Source organism: Coturnix japonica, chromosome 3 (genome assembly GCF_054131305.1).
Source record: "Coturnix japonica strain WE chromosome 3, WE-NBRP24, whole genome shotgun sequence".
Lineage (NCBI taxonomy): Eukaryota > Metazoa > Chordata > Aves > Galliformes > Phasianidae > Coturnix > Coturnix japonica.
In genome coordinates this window covers 56,264,286-56,283,077 of record NC_140665.1, presented here as the reverse complement: position 1 = coordinate 56,283,077, position 18,792 = coordinate 56,264,286, and the positions used below count along the sequence as shown (strand labels likewise).

The 18,792-nt window shown below is 40.4% G+C and overlaps 1 protein-coding gene across 2 annotated transcripts in view; it reads right to left on the bottom strand.

The window, feature by feature from the left end:
* The window catches only part of THEMIS (thymocyte selection associated), a 74,251-nt gene extending 70,062 nt beyond the window's left edge, over nt 1–4,189 (bottom strand). For both annotated transcript variants that reach the window (XM_015858581.3, XM_085541678.1), the window contains exon 1: nt 4,012–4,189. In XM_015858581.3, the coding sequence (XP_015714067.3) occupies nt 4,012–4,102 (91 nt within the window). In that variant the 5' untranslated portion in view covers nt 4,103–4,189. The remainder of the gene's footprint in view (nt 1–4,011) is intronic.
* Between the last annotated feature and the right edge of the window lie 14,603 nt (nt 4,190–18,792).

Below are 18,792 nucleotides of genomic sequence, written 5' to 3'. Positions count from 1 at the left end.
CCCTACTTCTATATGGCCCATTGAGTGTGATGAATGAAAAGCACTTTAGAAAAAGTTAGAGCTAATACTAAAAACCCATCTTCCTGACTCTGCACAGTGTCAGTTGTAGAGAGGCGCAACTGCAGGCAGATGCTCTGATCCTACAGCAATGCTCTGGTAGAAGGAAAGGGCATGAAGAAGGTGGGAGCTTAAGCCAGCTCCTCAAATCTTGGCCATCTTTCCAAAGGAAAAATGGGGTAGGGCTTCAGCTCACCCCTAAGTCTAAGCATGGCATGAAAATGAGAGTGATTTTTCTTCTGGTATTGCCTCAATAATGTAAAGCATTACAGGAAACCCAACCCTTTTCTTCAAAACAGGGACAAAAAAGAGAACTGTTCCTCAGAGAGGTGTCTGGGGTGCCTTTTTCACCACAAAAGGCAGCATGCCAATTGTCTTTGGCTTCTCTAGTACAAAGTATTCTGAACTGAAACAGGATCTACACGTTCCCGTCCACTTGCAGTTCTGGGAGATACGGTTCAATAAATCAGAATTTTATTAACAGCAGGAGAGATGGAGTTTTCATAGGCTGATAGATAAACTAATGGTGAAATGAGTACATAGAGCACATTTCCAACATTCTCCACTCAGAGCTGTAGCAGGCAGACTTGCACCTAGTAGGAACTTGAACTGTATTTGGTGCTTAACAGGTATTAAGATAGAATGGGACTATTTAATTGTCATAATTAGAGCTTTGCTCTTGCCTAAGGGCAACCAAATTCCTACTCTTACTCTGGATTCTGACTTTGCAGCTTATAATAAAAACACTTCCCACCATGGAAAAAAAAAAAAAAAAAAAAAAAAGAAAAAAAGCTTCTAATCTTATAAAGACCTGCAACCTACTTTTCTTATGCTTGTAGAAGAACCAAAACTCACAAGAGCAGCAAGGCTGATTTGTAAGTCACATAGCTGTAGAACTGTTTAGACACAGATGCACTTTCTGCCAAATGCTGCTTCCAGATTGAGTAAATGAAGAGTTTCACCATCATGGCACCACAGAAAAATAGAGCATGAATTAAGCTTCACCGTCTCCTTACCAGCTTTTGGTAATTTATTGGATCATGACCTTTATTGGGTGGTTGCCACAGCTTTGATTTGTCAGCTTTAATGGGTTGATTAGATTATAATTTATTTTACTTACCACTCAGGGGTTTTAAAAAACCCTTGTGGTTTGGGTTTTTTTGGTGTTTTGTTTTGTTTTTTTGAGGGGAGAGGGGGGGAAGCGGAGGGAATAGAGCTTCTCATGTAGCTTTGTACAAGTTCACACCGTTTTAAATTCTCATGCCATACAATTAGTCATCCTTTGCAATTGACCAGTTTCAGACAAACCCAGCAGCATGATGCTTTCAAACTATATCTTCTTGTACAGATGCTCTGATTTGGTCCCTGCAACCACAGCAATAAATCTGTGTTTCTGTCAGGAGATGTGGCATTGCCCACACCATGATTACAGGTGTACTGCCTGAAGCACAGGAAATCAAAAGGGTCTAATGGAGGCGAGCGGCAGTCTGGACAAGAAAGAACTTGGGAAGAGCTGTCCTAATGGAAATTCAGAGTGCACAAAGTGGCCCACTCTCCTGTTTAGCAGTATAACAGGAGTCTCTCTCTAAAGCACTGCTTTTCCTTCAGAAAATGCAATATAAATCAGAATGCAATCACAGAACAGCATGCTCCCCCCTGCTGCAAGGCACAGATGGAAGTAAAGTGCTCTGGAAAGATGTGGTGCAGACAGCAGCTGAGGGAGGGAGGGAGAACTGGGGCAAGTTGACCATTTGTAGCCCTAGATCTCACAGATCTCTTAGACAAAGTGTCTCAGTGTCTTTAAACCTCTCCTGAAAAAAGGAAGAAGAGAAAAGAAGCACTGCAAGCCTGTTAGTGGATTTCAGTGAAGTCAAGAACTTTAAAATATTGGGTCCCCATGCTGTGCATGGAAGGACAGAGTTGAGCTGCATTTGTGCATCAGTCTAGCTTGCTGTATATGCAAGATACAATGGCTGTGGAGCAGAGAAGAAAGCACTAAGAGCAGAGTACAGGAAAAGATGGTGCTGCCAGGGCTGAAGAAGCAACAGAGCAACTGAAGGCCTCACCCTGCCAGTACAGATGTTCATGGGTCACTGTGGCATGTGCCACTCACTCCCCAGGTCAGGTAGCTCTTCTCTGAGACAGCTGCCAGCTAAGAGCCTCACACATCAGAGTGCACTGCTGCAGCATGGCCAGGGGGCTGTCCCTCCAGAGTTTGCTTTTCTCTTGGGCACCAGAGAGAGGCTACACAGCAAATGGAAACCTGTGCTGAAATACTCCATTCTCTAATGGTGTGGAGTTTTCCCACCGATCAGCAGCAGAATGCAAACTGTAGGGACTCAAAAACCTGCTGACAGTGGGGCTGTTACGGTTTTACTGTAGCGTTTATATATATGTATCTCACAGTAATTTGAGTGTGTATACATGCAGCATAGAATCACAGAATCCTTAAGGTTGGAAAAGATCACTAAAATAGTCTAGTCCACCATCAGCCCACTATCATCGTGCCCGCTATCCATGTCCCACAGTGCCACATCTACACGTGTCTTGAGCACTTCCAGATACATGCACATATTGTATTTATAGCTACTCAAATTCAAGGAAGTGATCTTCTATTTTTACTTTAAATTCCACTATTCATCACGTAGGTAGCAGCCTTATCACCAAGATTTTCATTTAGTTCCAGCTGAAAACAAGTTCTCAGGCCATTTTTAAAAATGCAATTTGAACAAGACATGAGTAAAAGTGAGGGAAGGCCAGAAAACTATATTTTCAAAGGCTTCTGGTAATTTTGGCCGCATAAATCTCTCAGTGTGCCTTTTTGCATGCCAGTCCTATGCATCCCAGGCATGCTGTGCCTGCAGATGAAAAGCGCCCTTCTTGTTCTGCACCTCCCCAGGAGTGGAGAGAAAGATAGGCCCTGAAGCCCTGGCTCAGACTTTCCACAGATGCAGCAAAGGGCAACTGTGTCCTACTTCCTTCTCCTACTGTTCAGCATAGGGATTTTTGGATAAACATAAAGTTAGATACTATGGATTCTGAAGCTTAATGTTCATTTCATAAAGTCCCCTCTGTTTTATCTAGCGTAAGCGCAACTTTTCCTTCTTTCTTCTTTGGCAGGGAGGAATTTGTAACACCGTGCATAGTCCTGCCAGGGAGTTTATTTACACTGGGGCCTTGCTTAATCCCTCTGCAAACCATTGATCTGCAGTGACAGGCAGGTAACCTTCTCCCACACCAATACATGGGCTTGACATGGTGTTTCCACTGTCATTGTGTGCAGTCCATGCCTTTCTATGCTGCTTTTATACTGGGCTATGCTTGTGTACAAAATAGAGGTAAAAAGGCTGGTACTGCAGAGAAGCTCTGTGCTTTTTCAAGGCATGGACTGCAAAACTACCTATCAAAATATTACCCCATCATGCTGCTGTCTGGCTCATAGGCATCCATTCATAATGGCACACACCTGATATACCCTTAAACATGGGGCAAAATATCAGAAAAAAGTTTTTCCTTATAATTTCCCACATTTGCTTTACAGTCTCTGAATTTCTTTACTTCAGAAACAAAGATTGCTGCTCCATGCCCACCCCATGAGAACAGAGCCAGTGTTAATGAATTAACCTCTGCATTGTGATTTGCCACTGCTGGATTGATGGCTCTGTGCCGGTGCAAAGCAAATTAATGACTCATTCCAGTACACTTTCCAGAATATGATGAGCTCTAACAACATCACCTTCCTCAAAGCTTCAGAGAAGAGCAGATGTGCACCATACCAAAGACATTTCTAAAGCAATTGATGCTTATAATATTTTCTTCAAAAGAGAGAAAAAATTCAATAGAAATTGCTAGTAAACAGGGCTGTCATTCTCCCTCCGCCTCTCCTTCTGCCTCTACCTGCCAGGGAGGACCCAATGTCCAAGATGAACTCAGAAAGCTGTGCCAGAAACTCACCTTCGAAATAGATGCCTGACTGGATTTGGAGGACCCTTGGAAGGGCTCTGGGGTCCAGAGAGTGAATGAATTTCTCCAGTGTAGATGCCATGATTGGCCACAAGGCAGCATGTGGTTGTCACTTGAAGGCCAGGGAGGATTTAGAAGCTGTAAGACTTACAGCCTGGTGTGTGCTGGGGAGGAGTGGTGCAGGGAGGTACTTCTGCTTCTTTGACCTGCAGGCTGCTTCCTCCCTCAGCTGCAGGCAGAGTGCTGTGATGTGGGGATGTTGACCTGGGATACCTGGCTCCACCAAGCGATGTGGGCATCACTGTGGCTACTGGACTTGCGAGCAAGCTGGGGCATCCACCATAAAGCTCCATCTCATTGATTGTGGTTACTGGTTTGATGTCTGGAAATACTGACCCTACAGAAAAAGGCATTTAACACCTGCCCTGCCTAAAGTGGGGAAAAGGCATCACATCTGGGTCGGTTGAGGTTGGTTCTCTTTTTTTCCCCTAGGAGAGTGGCAAAATAACTCAGTGTCTGTTATCTTCAAAACCACAGAGACCTTTAGAAGAGAAAAATTGAAACCATTTTGTTCTGATACTTTTTCTTCCTTAAGCACCGTAGCTGGATTTGAGTTATAAAAATGGAATACGTGAGTTTGCCATGTAAATGGACATTAAAAGGCAATGTTGCTATGCAAAATGACTGAGATGTTTTATGTCACTAGTGAGTTGTGGGGATTCCAATTTGAGATGCTGAAACCAGGAATTAATTTTAAGTGGCTGCTTTCCAATACAATGTGAAAATCCGACTACATTAAAGGCAGATTCCAGCATTGGTTCTGATGCTGCTGAGAACCTTAACGAGTGCTGCTATTGAAGCAACATTGCTTGGAAGAGTGAGACCATGTACCAAACAAGTGGTAGAATCAAATCACCAGGAAAGCTGAAGTGTGTGCTCTCATGTTCCCCTTGCACCACTCTCATGCCACACTGAGGTGTCAGTTAAAGCAGGAAGGATGTTAGACAAACTGGTAAGCGTGACAATAACCAACTGTTTATTTTCATGAACCTCTGAGGCTGTATTTCATGTAAAATTCAGAGGAGATAATATAAGCTTTATTTTGTGGTTTACCTTGGCAAGCAGCACAGAGCTTTTCACTCACTCCCACCCCTCCCAGTAGGACAGGGGAAAAGAATCAGAACAAAAAGGTAGAATTCTTAGGTTGAGATAAAAACTATTTAGCAAAATAGAAAATGAAGGGATAAATAATAGTAATAATTACACACACACATATATTTACAAAATAAGTGATGCACGACACAATTGCTTACCATCTGCTGATCAGTGCCCAGACATTCCTGAGCAGTGGCTGCCCCATCCCAGCCAATTCTTCTTAGTTTACAGTTTTTTTTTCACATGGTGTCATACAGTACAGAATGTCCCCTTGGCCAAACTGAGTCAACTGTCCTAGTTCTGTCCTCACTCAGCTCCTTCTGCCCACCACCCCCTAGCTGGAAGAGCAGCACAAGAAGCTGAAAAACTGAAATGTCTTTGGCTTTGTACAGCACTGCTCAACAACAACTGAAACATCTGTGTGTTACCAACATTGTTTTTCTCCTAAAGCCAAAACACAAACCAGACATTATGAAGGAAATTGACTCTGCCCCAGCTGAAATCAGAGCAGCTTCCGCATATATTAAAAATGCAAATGCTAAAAGAGGATGCTTTTGAGGTGCCAGTTTAACTGACGTATTCAGAGAATTCACTAATTTAGTCTTAACAAATGTTGTAGAGCATGTGAACGAAGGTTTATAAGCAGGGAGACTACAGGTGCAGAGCTTACTGTCATCAGTTGTTAATGCTGCAGGTGTTGCAAGCAAAACAAATAACAGGGTTTTAGGTTTACTAGTAAAAGGCAAGGTAGAGAATATGCAGATCCAACAACTCTTCCGCTATTGTAACACCCAGAACTCCTCCCCTCTTCCCTCCCAACAACACATGTGTGAAATTAAGCAAATAGCTTTGATCTGGGAGAGGGTTGGGGAAATCACACAGGTTCAGTGGTAATTGAAATACCAACTGTAAAAAGCTGATAGTTCCAGGGTCCAGCTAGGACTGAATGCATAATTTTTAAGCACATAAAAATGTCCTACTGAAATAGCTGAAACTGTGCATGTTTCAATAAAAGTATTTCGTATGTTGAAAAATTATGTGCACAACTCCAGTGAATCAAAGCCAATTTTCTGCATGTGCATGCTCCTAAAGTTGTCAGGGCTCCTGTCAGTGCCAGGAACTTGGCTTTACCTCTTCACATTGTTTTGGTCTATGGATAAAGAGCCCTTGGAGCCATTTTTACTGTTCCTGAATTCACTTGTATTTCAAACTCTTCAGTCTGTTAAGACTGCCAGAAACACAAAAGCCATTTAACATGAGCTGCAAAGGCACATACAAATTAATAACTGTTATTGAAATCACTCAAAACCATCAGAGCAAGAGCACTAGCTCATGTGGGTTTTGTGTAAGATAAATAGGCACAAAACCTGCTGTAGGCTGACAAATCCAGCAGCACAACAGCAGTGAGGCTACCACAGCTCCATGTCCCCAGTAGAGCAGCCCATGTCCCCAGCAGGCGCGCACACCTAAACACAAATACATTGTCCGCCACAGAGCTCAACTCAAAAACACAATCACAAGAGCACCAACTACCTTACTTTTATCTCCTATAGTGGGATCACCCCCAACCCTCCCTGAAATGCTCTGGGGGGCTCTAAGCAGGATCTCTTTCCTCTGAGGTGTGATTTGGGTTCTTAGCTGCTGTTGTGTCCCTCTGCTTCCTCCTGTAGGCAGATGAGCCCTCAATGGGCTGATGGCCTTCCTGTTGCGCACCTGGGAATATCCAGGAAGGGTACTTCTGTACTCCTTCGTGTGTGTGGAGAACAGCTCTTTGTCACACAGCCTAATAAAACTAACTCAGTGTGCAACCCCAGTCAGGAATACTACCCACTGCTCACATGTTACCTGAGGAATCTTAATGTCTATTAGTACCAAGTGTGGTTCTCCCAAATACTTTTCAGGAGCTTTTTCCAGTTTGATGCGTGATGGAAAGTGCTGAGAAAAATCATTCACCACCTCCTATTTGTTATTCATCCCAGAAAGGAAGATTGCCATATCATCATCATGTACTGCTGGTAAAAATGGGGGAGGTGAGCTATTGGAGATTAAATACTCAGGATTTTGTTCTGCTTCAATACTGAAAATAAAGACAAGCTGGAGAAAAATGTATATAGACTGTACTGAGAAGAGCCAAAATATGGGACCATTCTTCTCATACTGAAAGAACCTATGTGCCAAACCTATCCTTACCACAACTATTTCTCTGCTGTTTTTTGCATAAAGAACATATGGGGACCTCCTTGTTGCCTGTGTAGTCTAGCAGTCTGTAGGCAACATTTGGTTTGGCCACTCCATCCTCTCAGCTCCCCAGTAAGATATTTTTACTGGTAAACATTTATATATTTGACTTCCTGATTTCCAGGAAGCCAATGCAATGTTTGAGGTTTGCAAATAAAACCAGTTCCAAACCTGTGAAAGTTTGTGGTTGTTTTTTGTTTTCTAAACTCAGACCAATCTCCTGATAAATGCAGCCATTAGTTGAGCTGCTTGAAGAGAATCTTTGAAATGGTTCAGTAAATATGAAACCAGGCATTATATCTGCAGGAAGATATGCCCCACTTACAGTTTATAAACACAAGGGAAGTGTATTTGATATTTGAGCTGGCAGAACTATAATTCCAAAGAGTAGAATGCTCTAGGGAAACTGGGAACAGCCAAGACCTGGAAGGCAGCTGTGAGTGAGGTTGTACTGAATGGTTATGCTGCCTTTTGAATCAAACTCTAGGTACGGAAGAAGTTCGGTATGCTTATGTGTTTACTCCAGTGCAAGGTAGAAACTCTACCTGTCATTAAAAATAAAGTCAAACTAAATTGTAGGGAATTCTCCCTGACACAAATGCATTGGGCTGTGAAATAATCTCCCAAGGGAACAAATGGACACTTGAATGTTTAGGCCTCGACTAAGTATATGACTACAAGACAGTTAAGAACAGTTCTGATAAATGAAGGGAAATATCTGTTTCTATAGGTGAGTATCAGCTGCAGAACTGTGCTTTGTTTATGAGGCTCTACTGGCTCCACAGCGAAGTGGAGTGAACAGCAACACACTGAAACTCATCCACGGGCCTGAATCCAGCATAAGATGACCCCAAGGAGATTTCAGAAACTGGGATCTTCCTCTCCCAGTCAGTGGTTCTATAGGACCATTCAGATTTCATAGAGCCCATCTGAGCTACACCTGACTCACAGCTAAGAGCTGGGTCCTCTCAATGGCCCTTGTGACATAAAATGCTGTTCTTGGTGGCTTCTTCATCACCCCTGTCATTATACACACACACAAAAAAAATCCATCCCCTACAGGGATTGAGCAGGCTGACGATATAATTCCCAATAGGGCATTACAACATGATGGATGGATGTCTGTGTACAAGTTATTCTTCTGCTTCTGTAGGTATAGATTGTTCAGTAAAGCCAAAATTACTGTCCCCGGAACACTAAAATCTTCCTTCTAGTTCTCTTAGCCTCACATTTATGTGAAATCTTCCCACATCTGTAACAGTCATTTTTAATTTCTCTTTAAAATTTAAGGCATTTATTGCACAGTGTATTTCAATGACCAAAAATATACATACAAATATACTTCAGCATTCCTACTTCCACATGCACTCTCTGCTCATACTCACCTTGAGATGAGTAAGTTTGGGTAGAGGACTTTTTAATTCTTGAGACAGTCATAGCAAGATCCTGCTGAAAATTGAAAGAAGGCTCTGTGTTAAGAATCAAAGATGGTTAAGCCCAGAAATGTATAGTATTTCACTATCAATTGAAACCCACAGACAAAAAATAAAATCTGCTCTTCTAAAGACATTATCTTGCTCCATTCCAAGTTGTTGGACTTGGTACAAAATGATTGACTGGGATGCATTAAAAAGAGTGTGGCCAGCAGGTTGAGGGAGGTGATCCTCCTCCTCTACTCTGCCCTGGTAAGGTCTCATCTGGAGTAGTGTGTCCAGTTCTGGGCTCTCTAGTACAGAAAATATGGGAATCTCTTGGAAAGAGTCCAGAGGAGGGCCACATAGATGGTGAAGGGCCTGGAGCATCTCCTCTATGAAGAAAGGCTACGCGAACTGGGTCTGTTTAGCCTTGAGAAAAGAAGGCTGAGAGAAAACTTGATACAGGTATATAAATATCTGAGGTGTGGGGGGCAAAGTGGCTAGGCCAGACTTTTCAGCAGTGTGTGGAGACAGGAAAAGGGGAAATGGCCAGAAACTGGAGCATAGGAAGTTCTGCACAAATTTGCGCAAGAACTTCTTTATGGTGAAGCAGCTTGGCAGAGAGATCTTAGACATGCTCTTCATATGAAATTTAAATGGCTTAGCAGGTGTGAACAAAAGCCTGTGAGTAAAAGCTCACAAGCCTAGAGGCTTGTTTCTTAATGTTTGACTCCAGTGAATGGTCTATTGAAGAACTAGGATCCCCTAGTGTTTTTAAAAGTACTGAAGCACATGTACACATATTACATTTTGAAAAATTGTAAGTTTTTGGTTGACCAAAACAGCTTATGGACTGGACAACAATAACCCATGGGTATTTTATTGAGCAATTCTTTACCTTTTGGAATCAGAAAAGTTTTTCATTATTTTAATACGGGTTATTAAAGGTTCTCAATAAGGAGGTGTTTTTGCTTTCAGTTGGTTGTAGCAGTGTGTATGAATTTGACACTCACAACTCTGAAACGTTCATGCATTGCACAGGCAGGCAGCTGCAATGATTCTCCCATCCACAGTTATTAATTAATTCTGCTTCCTCTTATAAATACATTAAGAGGATTGATTTATAAGTTTTTATAAAGTACACTGAAGATGAAGTAGAATGCAAAAGATACAGTAGGAATTCTGGGGCTTTCCAATACAAAGAGGAACCTGTGAAAATGGATATTTTTTACACAGAATAGGCCATACAGATTATCTCCAATTAGCGGTACCACTGTTTATTTAACAATGCAGCGTGTAAGACTGGGATCTGCTTGGGAATATTAGATGTGTATATGGCATCACAGTGTAAAGATCTATTAAGAAATCCAACTCAGTTTTCCAATGGCTAAGCAAATATTAAGCACTTTGGCCTCTAATTTCCATATGCAGTTTGAGGCATTGTTTTGCCTCAGAGAAAAGATCTAAAGCAGACAAATCACAGCTTACCCAGAGCTACATGGAATGTCTAGGGGAAAGCCATGGATTGTGTCTAAAGCCCAACTTGAGCACAGACAACACAGAACTAGGCAAAAGGAAAAAATCCCAAACCATCAGAACCACACAGCTCAGCAAACTCCATTAAATATCTGGTTTCTGCAGATTGCTGATTTCTGGGGAGAAAGAGAAAGGAAGGTGCCTAAACAAGGGGGAAAAAAAAATAATACATCAGTTTTGAGGAAAAGTATAGTTCCATTAAAGATTTAGTTCGGGAGGAAAAATTACTTGAGATATCTTCAAATTACAAAAAGTGTTTTGAAATATGTTTGGCATATCTTCAATGCATTTTTGACAGCTGGAGACATGTTGGAGAAATTTTTTGAATTAATTTTAAATATCACTCTCTCCCTTTGTGATTCCTTGAGTGGGGTGTGCTGTAATTTATTTTTAAAGAGGCGACGTAGGTTTCTAGATGCTGTTAAAGGAATCCAAAATACAATTTTTGCACCCTGACACTGTTCAAAGAAAAGGACAGTGAATTCATTTAAATACATTTGTGAGAGATTGATTCACCCAATGGAATTTACACGTCTCCTTTCACTAATTATTCCTGAAGTTTCACATATCAACTGACAATTTTTTAACAGATGAGAAAGAAAGCAGTTTGACTTTTTCTGACAGCAAAGAGCTTAACAGAGCTAGAATGTAAACCAGCACCTCACCCTCCTTGCCACTCTAATGCCTACGTTACAAGAAGAAAGAGCAATAACAACTCCCTTTTATGTGAGTGTTAGAATCCAGAGTTTTGTCTAAATAGATGTGAAAGAAAAGCAGAAAAACATCTATTTTAATAATGGTTACCTTGCATTTTTTTTGTCTTCTTTAATATTTATCTTAAATGACATGCTTGTTGTGTTACTTTGAAATTAATGATAAAGTGGTGGCACTGAATGTGTTTGCCCATTTTTATTGGAACAGAAATATCAGCTGCCATTCTAAAATACCTACAAAAACAAGTATTTCTCTCTCTTCTTTTTTCTTTTTCTTTTTTAACCACAAATAAGAACACATCTGAAAAAGGTACACAGATACAGTCTGCCAAGCACACAATTTTATTGGCCTGATTTTGGAAACAGCTTCAGAAAGTTGGAGAACAATCTTAATTGCAATTACTTCTGCTCTGTTTATGAAGTTGAGTCTAAGAGCAAATTGTTTCTGCAGCAAAATTGGGTGTTCAAAGAATCAAGACTCCATGTAAAATGCAGTTAACACTTGCCAACATATCACTTACATTGATTCTAATTTTCTACCTTTTTCGAGGCACTTATATTACCCTGCCGCAAGGCATTTTGGCTATCATTATTATTTTCAGATATGAAAGATTAGTTGCATTTTATGCTTAACTGGTATGCACCGATGGCCCTCTTCCAGGTGTCCTTTGCTCCTTCTTATGAAGAGGCATTATAAAGATTCAGTAATTGGTTTGACCTCTTTCTTTTTCTTTCCTTTATTATTTGTTTATTTATTTTGAAATGTATAGGAGAATGGAACACAGGCAAAGGCATTTTAAGAAGACCAAGAGTGCTGTGGGAAAACTAAGATTTTTATTAAAGAAAGGCCAAAGGGTGATTTTATTGAAAGAGGCAGCCAGGCTTTAAGGCTGGCACCTGCCAGGGTTTTAGCCCTTGGGAGAAGAGAGCACCCAGGGAGTTCTCAGTCTCCCCTCACCGCTCCTCATCCCCAGGAGCATTAAGGTTGGAGGCCAGGACGTGTCTGTATTTTGGCATAGACACAAATACAACAATTCCATTGTTTGTGTCACATGTTTGCTTTTCTTACTTATCAATTACAAAGTTTTCTGCTTTCAGGAAAGAGTGAAGTTAAATACGTACTAGTTCTTAAAAAAGATAAAAAGATGGAGTAAAGTGCACTTAAAAAAAACACAAAAACAAAAACCATTAAATAAAAAAGTCTGGGTCCAGCAGTCCAGCATAAGTAACATACATTTGCTTCCCACCAAACACGAAAAAGTGCTCCCCTCTTCTCCTCTTTCAGACCTATTTCTCCCTTCCCAAGAGCAGAATGTTGTCTTCTCCTGCTTGCCTGGTACCATTAACATAATCAGAGCCATCACCAAAAGCACCCTAATTTCATCAGTGATGGCACACATTTAGTTCACCACCTCACACAAGAGGGGAACACTCTTGAAGGCTTCTAGCCAGCATCTTTTCCAATGCTCCTTAAGCCCTCGCCATATTTGTGGCAGGTTACAGCAAATAAAGAGAGCACTAACTAACTAAGCTTTCCACTGCAAAAAATTAAGCATTTAGAGCTGCAAAACAAATGTACTTCTTTCCTGAACTGTTCAATGATACTGCCTTTCCAGCTATGGAGGAGGAAAGGGCATAGAGGCTCTTCACCAAAACATGGTATAAAAGGACTGTAAAATATATTTATTTTTCTCTTAAAGAATCAATAGGCCATATTTATTTGTAGGTTCTCTAGAAGCACTTCTAGAACTTCTCTCACGTTTTAGACCTTTCCTATTAAAATAATCAACACGGATTCTTCATCATTTTCTTGCCTGTCTTTTCCACATTTCCAAAATTAAACGTCTCATTGCTTCTCATCTAGAGCTTTAACTTACTGAGAAGCATATACTACATTCATTTCTTGTTATGGGCAGTACTGCCATATGAACATATGTTATAACCCTGTCAAAGCCCTCTTACCTTATACTTCTCCACAGATTACTTTTAAATTATCTAAGATTTCAAACAGTCTGTAAGGAAACATCCTGGGACGCTCATACTGGACTTTAAGTCTTTCTGCCAGCCTTTCATCTTCCTTTCAGTTTGTTACATCTACATTTGTTTGGCATCCAAGAGCATTTGTGACCCTTGGGCATCTCCTTCAATGTGTTCCTAGCACATGTTCTCCTGGGTAAAGCATACAGCACAGCAGTTGGATCCTTCTCTTCACCATAATGCTAGAGACCCTGAGCCAGAGGGTGCAGAGAGACCATGAGGCCCTGCAGCATCCCAGACCTTCTGGTGCTGACCACATTGTGAGTTCTAACTAACAGCCGGCACAAATAGACAGATTCATTTTGAAAAATGAAAGACTACAGCTCCCTTCACATATCTCTGAAGAATGTATTTTTAAATGTGCTTGTAGCTTTACGTCAACAAATTAATTCAAACAGACTTCCCACATCTAAAGGATGAAATCTGGAAAGCTGTCATTTACACTAGAGTCCATCTTACAAACAGCAGAATAACATATTCTGCTCATTTCTTTTCTGCATTCCATTCTCCACTCATCTACAAAAATCAGTGTGGTCAAAGACAAGTTTTTCAAGGAAGATATAATACATCATACAAAAGAAAGTACCTAAAAGACTGTAAAAAAAGCATACAATCCAAACACTTGAACTCTTCATAGGAGAATAAAATAAAATTAAAGCAAGCAAAGTTTCACCAAAAATCAGCCCACAGGTTGAACAAATATTCCAGAGAAAATTCAGTGATTCCTGTCTTTAACACACAGTTGAGTATTCTGTACAGCTTCTTGAAACAAGCACGTAAGCAGATCCCTCTGTTCATCCAACCTGCCCCATGATGGGCACTCCTCAGTAGTCATATCCTGGGGTCAACCTCTTTATTTGCGTGGGTAGTAGTGAAAAGAGCAATCAGCTCAAGAGATGCTTGTAAGTTGGGATGCCTCAACTTACGTTGGACAGCTCAACCACTTTATGTCTGAATTCTGTCCAGAAGCAATGAAATGAGGTGTATAAACTGCTCCTCAAGTCTCCTGCCTCTCCTAAGCCCATTTTTGGGGATTATCTTTTCTTTCGTGCTTTGATTTCTCCCTTACTGAAGGAGCTGCTCACATAAACTGCACATTCCTTATCTTGGTATCGTCCCTTACTCAGTATCTCTAATCCCCAGCGACACATATCATGTGTTCAACATTGTTTGATCAGAGCCACAACACTCATTCAGAATCTGAAAATTTTTCACTAACTGACGAGTTCAGAACTTTTTATTCTTCCATTTGCTATCTGTAGCCTTTTGGGGAAGTCCCCATTTGGTCTCTGTTCTTACACTCTTCATCCTGTCAATGCTACATCCAAAACCTACACTGCTACTAAAACAACTGGAGAATGAGGTTCCTATCCTCTTGCTGGCCCCAGCCAGTTCACAGGTTACCTCTTTCTCTTCCACAAAGGCTACAAGTCCCCTTATGAAAAAGCTTTGCAATTCCTCCTTGAAAGCAATATAGCACCTATCATATCTGTGCAGCCTACCTGTATTTTGAGCAAAGGGACTGCTGTGGGCTGTGACTGACTTCTTAAAGGACTATCATCTTAGAAAGGCTTTGCATTAAGCGAGACTATTATTTGAAGCAAACAAGTACCTGAAAGGAACACATGCTGAAGTAGAAACAAAGCCTGCACTTCTTCTGCACTACTCTTAAAAAAAAAAAGAAAAGAAAAAAAAATTAAAAGCCTTTGCCACAGACAAAACCACACTGCTATTTTCTCACAGCTGTAATTACAGCTCACTGTCACACTAGCTGAACCAGCTCATCTTGCTGGAGGAGAAATATTAGATGAAACTATACTGTGCCTAGTGCTTTTATGTTCCACTTTTATCCTCATCCCTGAAGTTGTCTGACCTGTGGAAGTGCTGCTCAAACACTGCCGTATTTCTTAATGTGAGGTAAGCTGGAAACCTTGACCATTTCAGAAGATGAAGCTAAGCACTAACCTGTTTAACACTTTAAACTGCATCGACTGAAGCTTCAATGATACAATTTTGTGCAACAGGAAAGGTTGCAGCTGTGCCATAGCTTCCTATGTCTGTGATTTCTACCTAACTCAAAATGAATGCATATACCATTTCAGCAGGTGGTTTTAAGCACTTTCAGTAAATGGAGGCAATTTTGTGTTGCTATTCTGTACCATCAGCAAGTTTCACAACAACTCCATTCTGAAAACAGGGAAAAGAGCTACAGCACTGGAGTCTGTGCTACAGAACATTCAGAGTGTGAGTCTGGATGGTCTGGATGTATATTGTGCCCACTAATGGATACATTGAGTGAATCCAAAATGCTAACAAAATCTGACTAATGAGATTTTCACCCAAATGACCTTGACTGGAAACGAACTGGGATTTCACCTGTTGGGACTGAGGTCCACAAGAACAATCTTTAGCACAATAAACATCTTCCAAAATTTTTCTGAAGCTTATCATAGTTAGGCTTTGTGGTCACTACAGAAAACAATCTGCTTACTTCAGGAGAGAAACATACATATCTAACTATATAACTACTATAACTACAATCTCCAGTTTCACATTCACTATTGGATTGCAAACAGACAATAACTTTCCTCAAAGTTTCAGGACTTGGAAAAATACTGGGTCACTCCAGTTCCTGCTTTACAAATGATCAGACATAGAAATGGAAGATCAAAGTTTTCCACCATAAAGAAAAGACCTCACACTGCTTTGCACCTGGCACAAAAGTATGCACACATCTGGAGTTACTGTGTTGTGCCACATAACATCTCATGCTCATTAACAAAAAACTTTAGGATATTCTAATACCAGCAGGAAAGTATGCTTTGGCTCCAGGTTCAAAAGATGGGCTTTGTCAGTGCTTTTGGGTTGTTGGATTTTTTGTTTCCTTTTCCTTTTTCTTCTTTCTCCTTTTAGTGGAGATGTGGAAAATCTCCGAACATATGGGGTTTTCAAATTTATCTTGATATAATTTGTCAACGCAGAACTGTTTTCTGATCCAGATGGAAGCCAGAAAGGGTTATGAACGTCTACAGAAATCAGCTTTTGCATCTCAACAAGGCACAAAAGCACCTGTTCTTTGCTGGCCAAGACACAGTTAATAAACATTATTATTAGGTAAAGATCCTATTGTGCCTGTCATCATATATGTCAATCTCTGCATGGAGTTAGGAATCTAAACCCAACAGCAGGGAAACAAATTTAATTTCTGAGAAAAGTGGGGCAAACTAACGCGTCTGTCAACCACCACCATCATGTTACACTTTTACACAAGTTTAAAATAATTCAGAAACACTTCTACATTGCCAGTCTGTTTGAAAGGAGGCTCTGGTTAAAAGAAATCATAAATACAACACTTTGCTGCATTTCTCTGAAGGCAAACTTAGGACATGAAACCTTTGCATATTCTGAAAGCCACCCTCTTATACAGAGCTGTTGCTAACAGATATTCAAGTCCAGAGGTAAAGACATATGTTAATATTCACAGCTATCCTAAACTATCCTGGACCTGCAGAGGTTAGAGACCTTTGTCTGTTTAACAAAGGAAGAGCATCAGCAATAAAACAACACAAAAGCTCCTTTGTGAGATTAGGATCACTTAACTCAGTTCAGACCTCTATGTGACACAGAAAAGTAGAGCAGAAAATGAGTTACTTTTTTTTCCAGCACAGAGCAGAGCACTATAAAAGCAGCTTTTACATTTATTGCGAGATCTCTGGATTTCCTCTGACAAAGCAGCAGAATGAACCTTAAAAAAGGCCCTTTATGTGGTCATTTGTCGTTCCAGGTGGCCTGGCCGTGCAATGAGTCTGCAACAATTTTTCTCAGGCTGCCCCTTTCTTGTCCTTTAACATACCAATTCACTTTGTAGGCTCAGTGACATAGCTCTTGCCTACCACTGCTTCCTTCTTTGGCATTTTTAGATCTCAGATTTTGGAAATTGAAATATCACACTCCCACAGCAGCGTTTACTTTCGTATTTCTCTGATGTTTCTTAATGTGGCACCTTGGGCAAGGCAAGGACTTATTTAAACCACATAACTATTTTCTGAGTGACCTCTTGAATTAAATAAAGGTAGGTAACTTCTTGCATATACAGAGCATACTAAGGTTCAAACGTCATGTTTACTTTTGATGTAAAAGTAGCATAAATTGTCTCTGAATTTGAGTGAAATAGGTGATTCAACATAATGTCATGTTCTGCTTAAGAAGTGCCCAAGATACATACGTCCCTACTGGTGAATGGTATTTCTGAGGTGCTTTTCACACTCCACATTCCCTCTGCTTACTTTTCCCTAGTCTTACAAGCAAGAACTTCCCACAGGTTTTTCAATCATGAGCAATTGCAAAGCACTTTAGGACAGGTATGCAGTTAGTCAGAAATTACATACTCACTCCCATAATACTTAAACAAAATAGACAGAGTACCCATTTGCAGAACAACCACCTAAAATAACCTATAGCTGGTGGAGACTGAGGACTCCTATGCAGGCACCATTATGCTCAAGTGTGCTGTAAAGCCCAGCTTCAGGGCACACACCATTCATGCTTGGTGCATCAGGGAAACAGAACACAAATTGCTCAGTGAGGAGTTTGAACTTCTAGTGAAGACTGACCCCATGCTCCCTCATGTAGGACCTCTCCATGAAAGTTAACTATTCATTCAGCCTAATGATAATGCTACATTTTCGGCCAGAAGAGAAAGCATAAACAGAATCACTGCCATCAGTATGGAATTTGGTTTCTGCCTTCCACAGCCCAAAGAGCAGCTCATATCATCTGTAAAAATATATTAGTCAAGACTTCTAGAGTAATATAGTCTTCTCAGCAATCTTTAAGGGTAATGGCAGAAGGTTATTTCAGAGCCCAGTTCACTTAAGCCCATTAAACGCCTAAAACATGCAGGATGAATCTGTGTGTGGAGATGCTGCATTGTCTCTACAGAAGAGGGAGAGCAGAGAGCTGGATTAAGCATTTTGAGAGCCAGATGCCATGGCCTTACAGATAAAGTTGAGAACATTATCATTCCATTCCATGAAGAGTAAAATTCCCTTTCCAACATGACAAAAAATAGAGTACTTTTGAGTACCAAGACTCAATGAACATTTACAAACCAAATTTGTTTACTTTTCATAGGCAAGAACTACCATTGAGCAACAAAAAAATGGCTTTTTTAAAGATCTGGAACAGGTAGAGATGTAAACAACACAGACAGGAGCTTTGGAAAAATATGAGAAGAAAAACTCCTAAAAACATTTTTCTGCCATAGTTTTAGAAAGGTAATTCCACATTCTTGAAGTAAAGAAAGAAATTTAATGCACTGGTTTTCATACATACGATATAGAGTTTTTTCAAACACTCCCTGAAATGATGAAGCAAAAAATAACAGTTTCCTCCTGAGATCTTCTTTATCCAAATATATCTATCTTCACACAAATATGACACCTTAATAAGGACAGTGAGAGCTTGCGAAAATAGGAAATAATAAAAAATAATCTTTAAATAAAGTTTAATCCACTCTTACTTTACAGAATATTTATAAGCACCTTATCATTTTACTGTCAGTTTTAAAAAAGACCAACAAGAGACTGAAATGACTTTAGCTGATGAGATATAGGAAAGCTTTTGAACAAACGGATACATGCTAAGCAAAAGCACAGTAATATTTTGTACACCACAAG